General features: G+C 42.6%; 1 protein-coding gene across 1 annotated transcript; it reads left to right on the top strand.

Moving 5' to 3' along the window:
- Window positions 1–3,762: 3,762 nt before the first annotated feature.
- On the top strand, window positions 3,763–17,540 carry TMEM114 (transmembrane protein 114). The gene is made up of 4 exons (XM_070761700.1): window positions 3,763–4,825; window positions 6,445–6,525; window positions 14,444–14,581; window positions 17,120–17,540. Exons 1-4 carry the CDS (start codon window positions 4,642–4,644, stop codon window positions 17,350–17,352), a joined length of 636 nt encoding a protein of 211 aa, XP_070617801.1. The 5' UTR covers window positions 3,763–4,641; the 3' UTR covers window positions 17,353–17,540.
- Window positions 17,541–18,310: the final 770 nt, after the last annotated feature.

The following is an 18,310-nucleotide window of genomic DNA, read 5'->3' as shown; positions in this document are numbered from 1 at the left end:
AACCAGGGCTCTAAACCAACCACAGAGTTCTTTGTCCTGACCTGCGGAAGCAATCCTGAAAAATAATCCAAAACATCGCAAAGAATCGGTAATGTAACGTAAGGTGTTTATTAGCTGGTTTCTTCAAATTATGAGGTACACTGTGGCTCAGAAAAGCAGGTCAGGTGTTGAAGATGTGTTAATTTTTGCAAGAAATTTCCCACATTCTGCAGTAGATAGTATAAACATATTTTGAGAGGTGAAACATGTATTAGATATTAGAAAAAATATTTTTTTTCTTGTGAGCAAATATTCACATAGCACCAGAAAGCAGAACAAAAAGTAACAGGTGGAACATCATTAAAGTGAGATCAAATCTGGAAGGAAGGAAAAAAATTCTGATAGTGAAAATAACTACGGCAACCAGTGGAACCTCCTAGAGTTGTGGGTGCACCCATCACTGGACATTTTCAAAAATAGACTGGACATCCATTTGATTGGGCTGGTGTAAGTCTCCTACCTTAAGTAGGGAGTTAGACTAGAACAGTGATGGTTCAGATGCCAAAAATGTGTGTGCGCACATGCCCACACCCATAATGCAATGCCCTTCTTCCCATGCATGTGCACTACTCCCATGCTGCACCCCTACGCATGTGCACAGGCCTCACTGAAGCCTCTGGATTTCTGGTAGGCCATTGGGCCATTTTTGGCATCCCCAGGGTTCAGGAAAGCCTCCTGAAGCCTGGGGATGGCAAAAAACAGCCAGAAAGGACAACCAGAAATGAATTTTTGGTTGGTCAGTTGGGGACAGCAAAAAACAGCTGAAAAGAAGGCAAAAAATCAGCTGGCCAGTGCGTTGGAGTTGACATAGGGCAACATCTCTTGTGCCCTCTGATATGGCTCTGTGTACCACTTGTGGCACGCATGCCATTGGTTTTCCATTACTAGACTAGAAGATCTCAGGTCCCTTTTAGGCCAATGATTCTATACCAGACCTGGGCATTTTATGGTCTGTGGGTCACATTTCACCTTTTGCCTGTTCTTGTCTGGCTTGTGGTGACAGTGCCTCTATTGATTCGACCCACAACAGTTCCAGTTTCCCATGTGGCTTCTTGGAAATTAATTGCCCACCTGTGTGCTATTTTCTATGATAAGGCTTATATGTAGTCCAGATCACAGAGGAAAACAAGAAAATGCAGTCAATTTCTAGCACACTGCAGCCAGAATTGTTATCTTCTGTGGAACCAAGAGATTGGATAAATAGAAGCCTTGGTCTTGCGCTCAGATAGATGCTTTCATCTCTTTTATAAACCTATCATTCTGATCTTCTCAATTTCCAACCTTTTATTAAACTGCATCTCTATTTCACCCACCTTCCTGGTTGTTCTGTGCTTTTTTCTATTTGCTTAGAGTGCTAGAATATTGTACTGACTGATTATATTTAATTTTCTCCTTATCTTGTGATAAATTGTACTGTGCTGGCTGTTTTATTTTTTAAATTGCTTTTATGTAATGTGTTCTTTACATAATCCTTCAATATTGCAAAATTGTTTGATAAAGCATTCAAATTGATTTGGTATTTGAATTTAAAAACCCTTATTTTTCTACAAGGTTTGATAATTAACTTATTTGTTGCTTGCAATATTCATGTTTATTATATTCTCCTTTATACTTGTTGTTGTACAGCATCTTATAGAACCTCTGGATTCAGCTAATTTACAGTTAATCCTCATCTTTGGACTCTTAGGTGGCTCACCATGTAGGTGGATCCATTTTTATGACCTTCCTTGTGGCAGTTGTTAAATGAACTCATAGTTTTCTATACACCAGATTTATAAATCTGTCATAAATCATGGTCATATGACTGAAACAAATGGCCATAAATGTGGGCTGATTACTGAGCACGCAAAATGCAATAATATGACCAAGGAAGGTGGTATTGAAACCTTAAAACTTGGTTGTAAGTCATAATGAACAGTCTCAAAGTGTGAGGACTATCAATATTAATTTTATTAATAAAGACCACTAACCTCAAGAACATGGAAGTTACATTTAATTTTAAATGGATACTCAACTCAATTTCCTGTTAGAACAATTAATCAGTGGAACAGCTTGACACCAGAAGTTATGAATGCTCCAACACTTTTAAAAGAAGATGTTGTATAACCATTTGTCTGAAGTAGCATAAGGTTTCCTGCCTAAGCAGGGAATTGGACTAGAAGACCTCCAAGATCCCTTCCAACTTTGTTGTTGTTATTGTTGTTGTTATTTTATTCACAAAAAACAATAATACATAGTAAATGTGATTTATATACTGGATTTCGTATCACAATATCACAACTCAAATATTTCCCAAGCGTCTAGGCCTGTGCGATGTATTTTCGTATGATGTGTGCAGATCCAAGTACAGTGGCCTTTTGCAATTGACAGATCATGATTTTTGTCAATGTTTATTGCTTTCAAATGCCAGCTGAGGTTTTTTAGCACAGCACTCAGTGTGCCGATTACTACTGGGACCACCTCTATTGGTTTATGCCAGAGTCATTTTAATAATAATGATGATGATGATGATGATGGTGGTGGTGATGATAATCATCATAATCAGTGAATACTCTGCTTTTTTCTTTCTTTCTGCAAGTGTTGTTGTTTTTCTTTTCTGTATAATAGAGATTTCTTGCCGTGGGGGTATTTTTCAAAAGTAGCTCCTGTTTTCTTAAAGATTTGTTACCATCATTATTTGTTACCATCATTATTTGTTACCATCATTATTGCAAATTCAGTGCTTGTCTCTTAAAACCCTTATTACTAGGGCTGCATGGATGAAATTTCAGTTGCGATTGTTGCACATTGCATTCCAGTTCTGGTCCCCATGATTCAAAAAATGATATTCTAGAAAGAGTGCAGAGAAGATCATAACAAAGATGGTAAGGAGGGAAAGGCTAACCATATGATGAATGACCGAGGAAACCAGGTATATCTAGTCCAGTGATGGCAAACCGTTTTTGGTTCACATGCCAAAAGGCTGTGTGTGCATGTTCTAGCACTCATTCCCTCCCCCCACACATGCGCATCCCCACACATGCGCACCCTGCTGCCGCTGTGCATGTGCACATTGCCCCCCATCCCCGCACATACTTTTAGGGCTCACTGAAGCCTGGGATGGTAAAACAGCCCAACAGACAAACCAGAAGTTCAGAAAACGGACTTCCGTTTTGCCCATTGTATTGTTTTTTGCACCCTGGAGCCTTCAGGAAAGCTTACTGGAGCCTCTGGAGTGCGAAAAACAGCACAATGGGCACAATGGGCAAAACAGAAGTCTGTTCTCTCCCACCCTAATATTTTTCGCACTCAAGAAGCTTCCGTAAGCTTTCCTGAAGCCTCTGGAGTGCGAAAACCAGCACAGTGGGCAAACCAGAAGTCCGTTTCCTGAACTTCTGGTTTGCCTGTTGGGCTGTTTCCAGTGTACTGCACTGACTGCCAATTGGTCTCCTGCCATATACCTCCCAGAGACTGATCAGATCACAGGGAGTTGGCTTCCTCCAGGTCCCGTCAACTAAACAATGCAAGTTGATGGGCCCGTGAGGAAGAGCCTTCTCTGTGGCTGCCCCAATGTTATGGAACCAACTACCCCCGATGTCCGCACTGCTCCCACCCCAATATCCTTCCGAAAACCTATGAAGACCTGGCTTTGTGGCCAGGCCTGGGAGCCATGAATGTAACATCTTATCCCCTCCAACTGCAACTATTTTGTATGTATGTGGTCTTGATTAAATAATCCATTATGGTTTATTATGGGTTTTAATGTTCTTACTACTAATTATAATTGGCTTATTAATTGTATGCACTATTTATTGTTGTAAGCCGCCCTGAGTCCCATTGGGATTAGGCAGCATAGAAGTCAATTGAATTAAATTAAATTAAATTAAATTAAATTGCATACCACTTGCTTGCAATGCAAAAATGCGCTGGGTTAGCTTTTTCAGAACACAAGTGGACAGCTATAAGAATTACCCCAAAGGCTCTCTTGAGCATTTATGATGAAGATTGCATGAGAGAAGACAGTGCTCTTTAAATGCCTCATAGAGTTTTTTAAAAATCCAAAGGATTTTCTGGGGGAGACCCCACTCTTTTACCCTCCAAAAACCCAACCGATTCTCACTTAATGAGCTGTCCATGGTGCTGAGAATTGCTGATCTCTGGGATTTTTTCAATGTTATTATGTCTGGGGGAAATAGAAGACCTGAGTTCTACTAGGGAGCTGCTTGGCGTTTCAACAGAGCAAGAGGAAATGTTAGCCCTGAGTATCTTACATATTTATTTAATCACATGACAACTGGATGAAATGTGAGGGACTCTGCTAATCAACACCTCCCCCTTTCCCAAAGTAACTGGGCATCAGCTACCAACAGGTGAAGAGCAAATAAAGAAAGGGGGTAGAATTCAATTGACAACCACGACTATACCTTCCAGAAGATGATCAAACTATCAGTAGGATTACATATTGGTAAAATTTAAGGAAAGGCTGCCGATGGGAACATTGGACAGCCAGAGAAACTCCAAAAGGTGGGCTTGCAAGTGATGTCCGCAGCAGTCCTGTTCATTTACTCTTAAGGACCAGTGGAGAACATCATCCAGTCTCAAGGGACAACACAAACAGCAGCCATGAAAGTTACACTGAATAGAGTTTCTGTGTTTGCAGTCTTGGCGGGTGTTTTAAGTTTTAGTTTCCTGTTGGCTGCCCTGGCCACAGACTTTTGGTACCAAATTGATGCTCCAGGGTTGGAGAAGTTTACCAACCAGACAGGTAGCTTCAAGTCCCATAGAGGACTCTGGAGGACTTGCCAATGTAAGTACATACATGGTTTTCCTGGGAAGTTGGTGGGTTTTTGTTGTTGTTTGTTTGTTTGCAAGTATTCAGTGTATTTAATTGCCATAACTGAATGACCCTTTCCCATGGCTAGACTCCCAAGTGGGCCACCAATGTGGTTGATGGATACATTTAATGTCAAAGGAGAAGATTTGTGTATTTTGATAAAGAGGAAACTTTAAAAACTTTCAGTGTTATTTTGTCACAGGGGTAAATAAACGTGTGAATTCTCCTGAAATTTGCCAAAGCTTCTCACCCCTCTATTTTGTTCCCTTATCCTAATGATCCATGACTACATTTTCATTTTAAACAAGCTTTATCTGAGCACATGGCTTTTCTAATATTGTCAAGGCTTAGGGGAAGAAAAATAATCCTGTACGGTCCTTTCCCCCATCCTATGATTTAGTCTGATGAAAGAAAAGTTAGCATGGAAGTTGTTTGGGAGAAGAGAATTTTGGACAATTTGTCCTAGGTGGTGTTTGTGTGTTTGTGTGTCTGTGTATGAATGGGTGCCTCTTTAACGACAAGGTGGCCAGGAAATGTGTGCATATGTCTTGTCTTTCATTGTATAATCCTCTCTGCAAATCCCTAGAGGAGATTCCAGACAGAAATTTCTTCCAAGCATCTGTCACCGCCTAAAGAGGATTGTGCACTTTCCCTGCAAGGATTCAGACATCCATTTTCTTCAGATATTCCGTGGAGGATTTTGAAAAGCCATTAAAAAAAACCCCTGAGATACTTTCAGAAACTATGAATGCGAAAAGTATAAACCTATACTTTATAGCCCATGTGTATGGGTTTTATAATGCCCAGAATCTCTCTGGGTTGGGCAGTATATATATTTTATGAGTTGTTTTTATCATTATACAGACAAAGAGCATATAGCTCTTGGTTCGGATCAGCAAGATTTCAACTATGCTATTTCTCAAAATATTACAACTTTGTACAATACATACTTATTTATTATTTATTTAATTAATTGGATTTGTATGCCGCCCCTCTCCGAGGACTCAGGGCGGCTCACAACATGTCGAAAAACAATATAAAGTATACAGAAATAAAAAATCCATTTAATGTAACTAAAACTTTAAAAAACACTAATGGAGTTAAAATCATCCATTATCATCACACATCGAAACATACTACACTCATCGGCCAGGCGGCTAAGGTCTAAGGGCCCCAAGCCTGGTGGCATAAATAGTTCTTTAAGTTTTTAGAGAAGGCGAGGAGGGTGGGGGCAGTGCAAATTTCTGGGGGAAGCTGATTCCAGAGGGCCAGGGCCCCTACAGAGAAGGCTCTTCCCCTAGGCCCTGCCAAATGACATTGTCTAGTTGACGGGACCTGGAGAAGGCTGATTCTTTGGGACCTAACCAGTTGCTGGGACTGAAGCAGCATATCCCCACAATATATTAACAACATTCTAATAATGAGGCAGAGAACCTTTGGGTGTCTGGGGCTGAATTTCATGGCTTCTGTTTAAATTGTCAGGTTGATCAACTTGAAGCTTAAGTTGATTAAGCAGTGGTGCCGAGTGGGACATTATTGACCCAGAACTGTTGCTTGAGCAAGATGTCTGATGTTTTCCTCTTTTCTTGCAGTTAATAGCACATGCCTCCCCATAGTAAACCCATTCAAGTCTAAGACCGCAAATATGACAACTTCGCGTAAGAACGTCCTGTGTAAGTATTTATTTATATTATAATAATAATAATAATAATAATAATAATAATAATAATAATAATAATAATTTATTAGATTTGTATGCTGCTCCTCTCTGCAGACTCGGAGCGGCTCACAACAAGAATAGTAACAATATAACAATGTAACAAATATAATATTTAAAAAACATCTAAAAATCTGTCATTAAAAAACCATACAACACAAGCATACCATACATAAACTATATAAGCCTGGAGGAGGTGTTTCAATTCCCCCATGCCTGGCAATACAGGTGGGTCTTAAGCAATTTACAAAAGACAAGGAGGGTGGGGGCAATTCTGATCTGAGTTGATTCCAGAGGTCCGGGGCCACCACAGAGAAGGCTCTTCCCCTGGGGCCCACCAGACGACATTGTTTAGTTGTCGAGACCCGGAGAAGGCCAACTCTGTGAGACCTTATCGGCCGCTGGGTTTCATATGGCATTTATTGGATTTATATGCCACCCCTCTCCAGAGACTTGGGGCAACACATGAAAAAGAACAATCCAATACAATACGCTGAATCCAATTAAGTAAAATTGAATAAACTAGTCTAAAATCGTTATCTATATTAAAAAATCAATCAGTAGCGTCTAAGTTGTATTTCCTGACAGCAATTGCCATACAGGGAAGTCAGCCTTATCTGCCAACACTGCCTTTAAACTCCACTGTTTTATCACTGGGAATATATTATATATATTTTTACAACGCTGGAGTTTTGTAGTTCTCCAAAGACTTCTTCAAGTGAATGAACTGAAAGGTGGCAGCATCTTAACATGGACGAAGTCTATGATACCTTCCCATTTAAAAAAATGAACCATTTATTCTCCATGACCAGGGCTTTACAAAATGAGATATTTGGGCTGACCGTACAAGTATATTATTGTGTTTCTCTCAAAAAGAAGGATCGGTTTTATTTGGGGGCTGTCAATATTAACAACTTGTCACGGCTGAATTGTGATTGAGTTGGTATGTATGTATATTTGATTGGACAGTTGCTTGGGTTTTATAATGGGGTTTTACTGTTTTTTTAAATGTTTCTATCATGTCCCTCCTTTCCCTTCTGTCCTCCAGACTATACAGATTGAGTTCATGAATTCTTTCCTGATAAGTTTTATGCTTAAGACCTTCCACCATTTTTGTAGCGTCTCTTTGGACCTGTTCAATGTTATCTATATCTTTTTGTAGGTGAAGTCTCCAGAACTGAACACAGTATTCCAAATGGGGTCTCACCAGCACTCTATACAGCGGGATCACAATCTCCCTCTTCCTCTTCTTTCTGCCTCGCCAGCCCGGGGAGTATGATAAGCCCAATTGCGCTTTTGAGTTCATGGTAATAAGGCCCAGCACTTATTCCAGGGTTCAAAAAAATTTAGGGGTCTTATTTTCGGGAAAGCATGGCATTTTTCTGGGCTTTGGGGCTGCCCCAGGCCGGAACAATGGAGCTTACGTGAAGATTACATGAAGAACATCAGGGCACCTCTTTCTATGTAACACAAAGAGAACCTTTTCTCCCTCCTACTCTAGTGATACATTTGGGGAAAATGTATGTCTATTAATTTTCTATTATTTCAAATGTATGTCTGGTTTAATAAAATAACATAAGAACATAAGAAGAGCCCTGCCGAATCAGGCCAAAGCCCATCGAGTCCAGCATTCGGTGTCATACAGTGGCCCACCAATTGTCCATGGGGATCTTGAGTAGAAAGAGAAGGCAAGACCCTCCCTTTCCCTTGACCCCCAACAAATGGTACTCAAAGGAAATCCTGCATGCCTCAACCAACATAGAGGCGGCACATGGACATCCATTTCAATAACCACCAATACACTTGGCATCCATGAATCTGTCTAATCTTTCCTTGAAGCTATCAAGTCTGATAGCTGTCACAACCTCTTCTGGAAGTGAATTCCATAAACAAAGGACCCTCTGGGTGAAGAAATATTTCCCTTTATTTGTCCTCACTTTCTTACCTATGACCTTTAGGGAGGGCCTCCTCATCCTAGTATTGTGTGATAGAGAAAAGAATTTTTCTCTATCCACCTTTTCTATCCCATGCATGATTTTATACACTTCGATCAAGTCACCCCTTAAACGCCGTCTTTCAAAGCTGAAGAGACCAAGGCGTCACAACCTGGTTTCATAAGGGAGATGCTCCATTTCCTTGATCATTCTTGTTGCCCTTTTTTGCACCTTTTCCAGTTCCATTATATCCTTCTTGAAGTGAGGTGACCAGAACTGTACACAATATTCCAAGTAAGGACAAGGAATGAAATGATAGCCGTGTTCCAATATCTAAGGTGCTGCCAAAAATAAGAGGGAGTCAAACTATTCTACAAAGCACCTGAGGATAGAATAAGAAGCAATGGATGGAAACCAAACAAAGAGAAAAGCAACTTAGAAATTTCCTTAGAGAAATTTCCTAACATTGAGAACAATTAACCAATTTCACGTGCCAAAAGGGTGTGTGTGTGGGTATGCTAGCATCCGTGCACATGCCCACACCTCTTCTCTTCCTCTCCCTCCCACGCATGTGCACACCCCACATTTCCCCTTACTGAAGCCTGGTACCTGAAAAAAAATGCCCAAATGGGCAAACAGGAAATTTGGAAAATGTACTTCCAGTTTGCCCATTGTGCTGTTTTTTGCACTCCGGGGCTCAGGAAGCTTCACTGAACCCTCTGGAATGCAAAAAATAGCACAATGGTAACCTGGAAGTGCATTTTTCTGAACTTCCGGTTTGTCCATTGGGTGATTTTTTTTTGCCTCTGGGGCTTCAGGGAAGCTTACAGAGGGTGAAACGGCCTTTCCCAAGGCCAAAAATCAGGTGGCCAGCATGTGCATGTACGCTGGAGCTGATACAAGGCAAAGTCCCATGTGCTGTCCGATATGGCTCTGCATGTCCCCTGTGTGGCACATGTGCTGTAGGTTCACCATCAAGGACATGATGCACTTCCGGGTTACCATTGTTCGATTTTTTGCATTCCAGAGGGTTCAGTGAAGCTTCCTGAGCCCTGGAGTGCAAAAAATAGCACAATGGGTAAACTGGAAGTACATTTTCCAAACTTCCTGTTTGCCCATTTGGGCATTTTTTGGGGGGCAGTAATGGTGAACCTTTTTTCCCTCAGGTGCCGAAAGAGCGTGCGTGTGCACTATAGTGCAGGCGCGAGTGCCCACACCCATAATTCAATGCCTGGGGAGGGCGAAAACAGTTTCTCCAGGCCCCTGGAGGCCCTCTGGAGGTTGGAAATGGCCTGTTTCCAGTGATGGGCTACCAAAATTTTTACAACCACACTGTCGGCGTGGCTTATGCATTTTGTTTCAACGTCTTTCAGTGCAAATTGGGTGCTCTGGGATGGAGCTCCAAATTTTGCTACCAGAACTGCGTACCTGACCATACCCATAGGAGCCCATCACTGCCTGTTTCCCAACTTCTGGTGGGCCCAGTAGGCTCGTGTTTCGCTCTCCCCAGGCTCCAAAGGCTTCCCTGGAACCGGGAAGGGTAAAAATGCCCTCCCCCATCCCCCTGGAGGCTCTCCAGAAGCCAAAAACGCCCTCCCAGAGCCTCTGTGTGGGCCAAAAATCAGCTGGCTGGTACACACATACACGTTGGAGCTGAGCTAGGACAGCAGCTTGTGTGCCAGCAGATGTGGCCCAGCGTGCCACCTGTGGCACCTGTGCCATAGGTTCGTCATCACTGACATAGGGTTTCCTGCTTGAGTAGGGGGTTGGATTAGAAGACCTCCAAAGTCTCTAGTAACCCAATTATTATGTTATTAAGAGCTGCATCCTTACCATAGACCCATGAATAATGAAATTCTAAAATGACTACGGCAATGAGATTTTTGCAAGAAAGGCAATAGATTCCAGTTTCTGTTTGAGTGGGGGCATTGAACTAGAAGACTCCCACTGTCCCTTCCAACTGCTATTCTATTATTCTGAACATGTCAGCTGCCTTTCATTCCTGTTCAGAGGTAGTAGGAACTGCCATAGGTTCCCCTACCTGGGTCGGGGGTGGTGAAGAAGGAAATAAAGCAAGTGGAAGCATAAATCCTGACCACATCTAGGAGAAGCCCAAAGCTACCGACAGGCACCTAGCAACCTTCTGTTTGGGCAGCTTGTAAGACAATGGTCCTGGGGTGATGGGTCAGAGAAAGAGAAATGGAAAAGCAATTGCATGAGAACAAAGCCAGCGATAAAAAGCTCTCATGTGGAGGGCTCCTAGGACAGAGGCGAAAGCTTCAAGGAATGCCGGCTTATCCATTAGTGGTTAATGATTATCTCGGTGCAGCGAGGAGAACTTGCAAACAAAAACAGCTGCTCCATGTGGTACATTGCAAAATGCAACCCGGCAGTTTACTCAGATGGAAAAGACCCAGCCGGAAGATTTAGCATCGTCGTTTGCTTTTTATTTATGTATGCGGATAAGCAAATCTCCCAGCATCTTGAAGTTAAACAGTATTTGAGGGCAAGAGACCAAGAGACGTGCACTCCTGAGATTCGGACTTATAGAAGTTTGTTGCAAAATGCAAAACCAAAAACACACCCAGATGACTGATTCAGCTGGATTCATTAAGTTCTTTATATATAAGAATATAGAAGAAGTGAATTTTACAATACCAATATACAGTAGATTCTTTTTCAAGCAGTTGCAGGTAGCAGAGAACAGTTCGTTTCAGCGTCCTTGCTGCCCGATTCTGCTGACAACTGCACAGGCTGCTAGCGGAGCACAACAGAACCGATCTAAGTGTAGTTTATAAAATTATCTGCCAAAGTGTCCTACCTGCCAACAATGTTCCCTCTAATTTTTTTCCGGTGTGGGCGGAAAAGTATAGTGTCTGAGCGGCAGTCCTTTTGGAACTGGGCGGCATAGAAGTATAAATAAATGAATAAATGAATAAGTAAATAAGTAAACAAGTAAACAAGAAAATAAGTAAGTAAGTAAGTAAGTAAGTAAGTAAGTAAGTAAGTAAGTAAGTAAGTAAGTAAGTAAGTAAATAAATAAATAAATAAATAAATAAGAAAAAATTTCCCTTCTTTTTTATTAAAAGAAATTAACAATAAAACAAAACCAAAATCTATTACTATTATTACCATCTTCTCTTTTTCCATCCCTGTCTCCTCCCCCCTTGTGTGTGTGTGTGTGTGTGAACTCTTGAACCATTTCCAATAACAGGTGAGCTATTGGAAATGGTTCAAGAGTTCACACACACACACACACACACAAACGGCTGGGTTTCCCCCCCTGTTATTATTGAGGTCTCCAGAACTGAACACAGTATTATTCCAAATGGGGTCTCACCAGCGCTGTATACAGTGGGATCACAATCTCCCTCTTCCTACTTGTTATACCTCTAGCTATGCAGCCAAGCATTCTACTTGTTTTCCCTGACTGCACTTGCTTTCCCTACTGCCTGACAGGGACATCATATATGTTTTCTAGTACCTGAGGGGCTGTCACAGAGAACTGGGGACCAGGAATAATGGGTGGAAGCTCATTAAAGAGATCCAACCTAGAACTCAGATGAGGTCTCCAGAATTGACCACAGTATTCCAAATGTGGTCTCACCAGTGGAATCACAATCTCCCTCCTCCTCCTTGCTGTACCTCTAGCTATGCAGCCAAGCATTCTACTTGCTTTCCCTTCACTTCAGCTTCAACTGCAAAAATATTCGAGCACACAATAGATACAAACCTAAAGTGAACCGCTCCAAACTTGACTGCAGAAAATACGACTTCAGCAACAGAGTGATCAGTGCCTGGAATGCACTACTTGACTTCCCCCAACTCCAAAATCTTTAACCTTAGACCAGGGGTAGATCCCTGATTCTGCACTTACCGGTGCGCTGTTGCATAGCTTTGCTTCTGCTGTGGGCGTGCGCACACGTCCCAGCGAGATTTAGCTTCTGCGCATGAAAGGAAGCAAAATCTTTTGAGAGGACGCATGCGTGTGCGTGATTTTGGTTATTATTTAGCTTCCGCAGCTTAATTTTTGCTACTGGTACACCATTCTTATCCGTACCGGTAGTAACCCAATACCGCCTTAGACTGTCCACCGTTGACCTCACCCCATTCCTGAGAGATCTGTTATGGGCGTGCATAAGCGCACCATCGTGCCTACCGTCACTGCCCTATTGTCCTCATTTATCTGTATTTACTTCGCTTATGTCTATGTTTATACAGTAATGGGCAGCCAAAATTTTTACGGTTACACTGTGGGTATGGCTTATTTTGCGGGTGTGGCTTTATGGTCATGTGATTGGGTAGGAATGGCTTGCTGGCCATGTGATCAGGCCATGTCCTTGACTTACAACTTTACCACTATTGCTCGCTGGGGTGACAACTTGCTTCGCGTTTCCCATGTTCTCCTCCCTGGGTCGCCGCCCAACCTCAGGCTGGGTAGCCAGGCGAACGGGTCCTGCCAGGAGCATAAATGCTGCCAGCGCTGATTCCACCCACGCCTTCTGCTTGCATCTCAGGCGGGAGGTGGCCGCGTGAGGCTGGAGGGGAGCCAGGCAGGAGAGAGGGAAGCTCGTCCGAGGCCAGGAAGGAGGAAAGAGGAATAAATCAATGAACGCAGATTAAGCAGCAGCAGAAGGGAAAAAAGGAGAGCCAAGCTGAGACCAGTAATCCAGGAAGTGACAACTGCCAATCAGCTGGAGCTGGGCACGCAGCTTCATTTTCGCCGGTGGAACTGCGTTCCACCCGTCCTGCCTGCTGCCCACCCCTGTGTTTATACCTATACCAGCTATCTTCTACATGTTTGAGGAGCCAAGGTGGCGCAGTGTGTAGAGTGCTGTACTGCAGGCCACTAAAGCTGACTGCTAGATCTGCAGGTCAGGGGTTAAAATCTCATCACCGGCTCAAGGTTGATTCAGCCTTCCATCCTTCCGGGGTGGGGTCCCGGATTGCGGGGGCAATATGCTGGCCCTGTTAAAAAAAGGGCTATTGCTAACATGTTATAAAGCTGCCCTGAGTCTACCCTGTTTCCCCCAAAATAAGTCACCCCCGAAAGTAAGACATAGGAGAGGTTTCGTAGAATTGCCTAATATTAAGCATTCCCTGAAAGTAAGATGGAGGAGACGTTTCGTTTTGTAGCATTCCCAAACAGAACATAGATAACACTGCTGTCCATAAATTGCATCCGAAAACACTGCATCATTCAGATTTAAAACACATCCAACACGCATCTAACATGCTGCTGCGTGTTTGGATGCGTTTTTGCTGCAGCTGGATACAAGATACAATTCATTCAAAAAAAATAAGACATCCCCTGAAAATAAGACGTAGCACATCTTTGGGAGCAAAAATTTATACAAGACGCTGTCTTATTTTCAGGGAAACACAATAAGGTGAAGGGCGGCATAAAAAAATGAATCAAACAAACAAACAAACAAACAAACAAATAAATACATAAAAAATAAAATAAATACATTGTGAACATGTTAAGCATAAGGGGAAAAAAATCTCTAGGCATCCAATTTGGCTGGTCTTTGGCCTTCGCCTGGTCGCCTCTGTGCTGAGCTTCTCACCAGGTTGCCATTCATTCTCATGGCCAAGATAGTGGGCCAGAAATTATGGTGGGACAATGTCATTTGAGGGTGTTGGAGTTGGTCCTCTTCATTGCTCTTTGCCATCTCTGGCCTCTCTGCCCCTTTCTCATCACTGCTTTGAGCTAAGTTGAAGTCATGCTCCTGGGGCTTTTGCCACTGCTGCTAGTAGCTGAGAAGTTTCAATGAAAACTAAAGATGAGAAGCCAAAAGAATTTGTGCAGAGCTGTGAATCCATGCAAACTAAGCAAATTTAAAAAAATCTGTGCTTTCAAATATTGCATTCCATAGGAAACCAATGCTTCCTTGAACAAATTAACACTATATCTTTATTTTGTCTCTTTCCTTCCAGACCTTCATGGGACATTTGTGGTCCTGTTGCCTCTAAGCCTCATCATCATAGTCTTTGGAGGAATGGCAGGTGTCCTTAGCATCTCCACCCAAGCCTTCTGCCTTCTGCTGTTGACCGGGGTGCTCTTTCTTCTAGGAGGTATTTGGTCAAACGGATCTTTTGAGATGGACAGATATCATGTGAAGTATTAGTACAGTGGTACCTCTACCTAAGAACACCTCTAATTACAAACTTTTCTAGATAAGAACCGTGTGCTCAAGATTTTTTTGTCTCTTCTCAAGAACCATTTTCTACCTGAGCCTCCGAAACTGTAACCAGAAAAGGTGGGGGGAAACCTCCGTAGGGCCTCTCTAGGAATCTCCTGGGAAGAAACAGGCCGGAAAAGGCAGGAAGAAGCTTCCATGGGGCCTCTCTAGGAATCTCCTGGAAGGAAACAGGGCTGGAAAAGGCAGGGAGAAGCCTCCGTGGCCTGTGGGTCTCTCTAGGGATCTCCTGGGAGGAAACAGAGCCTCCACCCTCCCTGTGGTTTCCCAAATTGCACACTTTATTTGCTTTTACATTGATTCCTATGGGAAAAATTGCTTCTTCTTACAAACTTTTCTACTTAAGAACCTGGTCACGGAACGAATTAAGTTCATAAGTAGAGGTACCACTCTACTTGCATTGAATTGTTGAATTGTACCGCAGCAACTGGTGCCATGGTATATTAGCAGTGTCAAGTTGGCTGTAGGGAGTTGGCCACATTGAGTTAGCCACACACCACGTTGTCCCATTCCACAACACAGATGTGTCTCTGTACGTGTGCCACTATCAGCACTCCAGAATTGAGCCTTTAGAGAGAGTTGGGGGCACAGCAGGCTCCTTCAGCTAACTGCTAGCTGTAGTTCAGCAGTTCAAATCTCAAGGTTGACTCAGACTTCCATCCTTCCGAGGTGGGTCAAATGAGGGCCCAGATTGTTGGGGGCAATTATGCTGATTCTGTAAGCCACTTAGAGAGGGCTGTAAAAGCACTATGAAGCGGTATATAAGTCTAGATGCTAAATGCTAATTATAACTTCAAACAGTTGGTAAGCAAGGACTATCTGTACTCTTGCACTCATGGCTACAATGACCAAATTCCTTCTAGTCTTCAGACTCTGTCTAACAGTTTATAGAGTGTAATGGGACAATTCACTGTGGCCATCTTGCCATAGTCAACTTGCCACAAGACAACATGTGGTGGGACAATTCCATGTGGGGTAACTGTGATAAACAGGTTCCGCCATTGGCATTATTTCTATTGACAAAAATGGAAATAATGTAGAAGAAACAGTGGCGGATAACATTTATTGTGTCATTAATTCCTGTGTTTAGTTTACTTTATTGATTAGCCCTTGGGCCCTATCAAAGTGCAGAGTTCCAGGCACAAATAATTACTAAAATCTGATAAAAAAAATTAAAATGAAATTGGAATACTGTAAAATACGATTTAAAATGAAATTGGACTGAAATACGATGTAAAATGAAATTGGAATAGAATATGATTTAAAATGAAATTGGAATAAAGAACAATAATTTAATATAGAGACAAATAAAATATGATACAATTATATTTCAGTGTCACTCCAATCTACTTCAATCACTCCCACATATGTTGATCTCAACCAAACCGTTTTGCTCAACTACTATGCTGTGTTAAATGTTATTTTCAGATTCTTATCCCATGTGGATTGTCCCGTGGCAAATTGGCAGTGGCAAGATGTCTGTGGTGAGTTGTCCTAGACCAGTGATGGCGAATCTATGGCACAGGTGCCACAGGTGGCATGCACAGCCATATCTGCTGGCACATGAGCCGTTGTCCTAGCTCAGCTCCAACATGCATGTATGTGCCAGCCAGCTGATTTTTGGCTCCCAGAGAGCCTCCGGGAGGATGGGAAAAGGCATTTTTACCCTCCCCCAGCTCCAGGAAAGCATTTGGAGTCTAGTGAAAATGAAACACGAGGCAATGAATTACAGTGGTACCTCTACTTGCGAACTTAATTCGTTCCGTGGTCAGGTTCTTAAGTAGAAAAGTTTTAAGTAGAAGCAATTTTTCCCATAGGAATCAATGTAAAAGCAAATAATGCATGCAAATCTATTCGGAAATAAAAGCTCGGAATTTGGGTGGGAGGAGGAGGAGGAAGAAGAGGAGGAAGACAGTCGCTGCTGAAGGAAGAAGGGGAGGGGAGGAGAATGAAAAAAATCCAAAACTTTAAGGCTTAAAAAAAAAGAGGGACTCTGAGGTGGGGAGGAGGGGCATGCGCCTCCCATACACCCGGCGTGAGGCTTCCTCCCATACACTGCGCCAGAGAGAGAAACCCATGGGGAATGGCAGGAAACTGGCGGGGCCTTTGTGCCGCTCTCAAATTTCCTGGGAAATTGTTCCTGGCTCAGGTTCTTAAGTGGAAAATGGTTCTTAAGAAGAGCCAAAGAAATCTTGAACACCTGGTTCTTATCTAGAAAAGTTCTTAAGTAGAGGCGTTCTTAAGTAGAGGTACCACTGTATGGGTGTGGGCACTCGCGTATGCATATAGTGTGCGCACGAACACACACTCTTTTGGCACCCAAGGAAAAAAAGGTTCGCCATCATGGTCCTAGACTCTTATGGAGAGAGTTTTCAATGTGGGCCCTTCTGACTCTGCTTGTGTCCTTTTTAAGCTCTTGTTACCCTCCTTGGGGTCAGCATCTACATCGCTTATTCCGCTGCCCTGTTCAAGCACGTGGCATCTTTTCGGGGGAGGAAGAATCTCATGGAAAATCTCGACATCCAGATTGGCTGGTCTTTGGCCTTCGCCTGGGTCTCCATCGGAACTGAACTTCTCACCGGATTGGCATTCATTCTCATGGCCAAGATGGTGGACCAGAAACGACGGTGGGACAATTTCATTTGAGGGTGTTGGGGTTGGTCCTCTCCAATTGCTCTTTCCCATTCCTGGCCTCTCTGCCTCTTTCTCATCACTGCTTTGAGCTAAGTTGAAGTCATGCTCCACGGACTTTTGCCACTTTTGCCAAAAGAATTTGTGCAGATTGTGAGTCCATTGCAAAATAAGCAAATAAAAAATATATCTGTGCCTTCAAATACCGCATTCCATAGGAAACCAATGCTTCCTTGAACAAGTTTACATGATATCTTTATTTTGTCTAATTTATCCTTCCCCTTGGTTAAAATTATTCACTGTAACTTTGGTGCTGCCAGTTAGATTGGCAGATCAGGGTTAAATCAGCCCATTTTGGAACTCTTGCCCATCCACCATTCTAATCATCTGAAGTTCCAGCAGTTAATTTTTCTAAGGGCCATCTAGAAGTTTTCTTCTTTTCTTCCTCCCTTCAATTTTAAAGGAGAGAAAATGAAAAACAAAAATCTGAGATCCCGAGATTATCAGAAGTTCAGATTCTTGAAATAATCAGTAGTTGTTTCTGTGCTGCCAGAAGGAAAAGTAGAACTATTGCGGAGAGGGGCGGCATATAAATCCAATAAATCTAATCTAATCTAATCTAATCTAATCACTATTTAGTTCACAGACTTAATTTGGTCAGATGTGCACACATATGTGCATGTGCACAGACATACCCAGAGTCCTTGATTTAAGACCACAATTAATTTCCATTGCTAGGCAAGACAATTGTTAAGTGAGCTGCATCCCATTTTACAAACCTTTCCATTCCAATCATTAAGCGAAGCCCTGCAGTTCTTGTGCAGTGAAATCATGCCATCGTTGGCAAATCTGCCTTTCCACCTTGAGTTTGCTGGTCAGAAGCCAACTGAGTAGGTTACCGATGGTGTTCATGTGACCAGGACAGCGCAGCCGACATAAATACATGCCAGTGGCCGAGTGCTCAAATTTTGAT

The sequence above is a fragment of the Erythrolamprus reginae genome, chromosome 9 (genome assembly GCF_031021105.1).
Source record: "Erythrolamprus reginae isolate rEryReg1 chromosome 9, rEryReg1.hap1, whole genome shotgun sequence".
In the NCBI taxonomy this organism is placed as follows: domain Eukaryota; kingdom Metazoa; phylum Chordata; class Lepidosauria; order Squamata; family Dipsadidae; genus Erythrolamprus; species Erythrolamprus reginae.
The sequence above is the reverse complement of the archived record's forward strand: the minus strand, read 5'-3'. Positions and strand labels throughout refer to the sequence as shown.

What these genes read in the sequence shown, in the direction of transcription:
- TMEM114 (XM_070761700.1), top strand. Translation starts at nt 4,642, where the DNA reads ATGAAAGTTACACTGAATAGAGTTTCTGTGTTTGCAGTCTTGGCGGGT. An exon ending in ACTCTGGAGGACTTGCCAAT is followed by an intron (nt 4,826 to 6,444) that starts GTAAGTACATAC and finishes CTTTTCTTGCAG; the next exon opens with TTAATAGCACATGCCTCCCC. An exon ending in GGTGCTCTTTCTTCTAGGAG is followed by an intron (nt 14,582 to 17,119) that starts GTATTTGGTCAA and finishes GTCCTTTTTAAG; the next exon opens with CTCTTGTTACCCTCCTTGGG.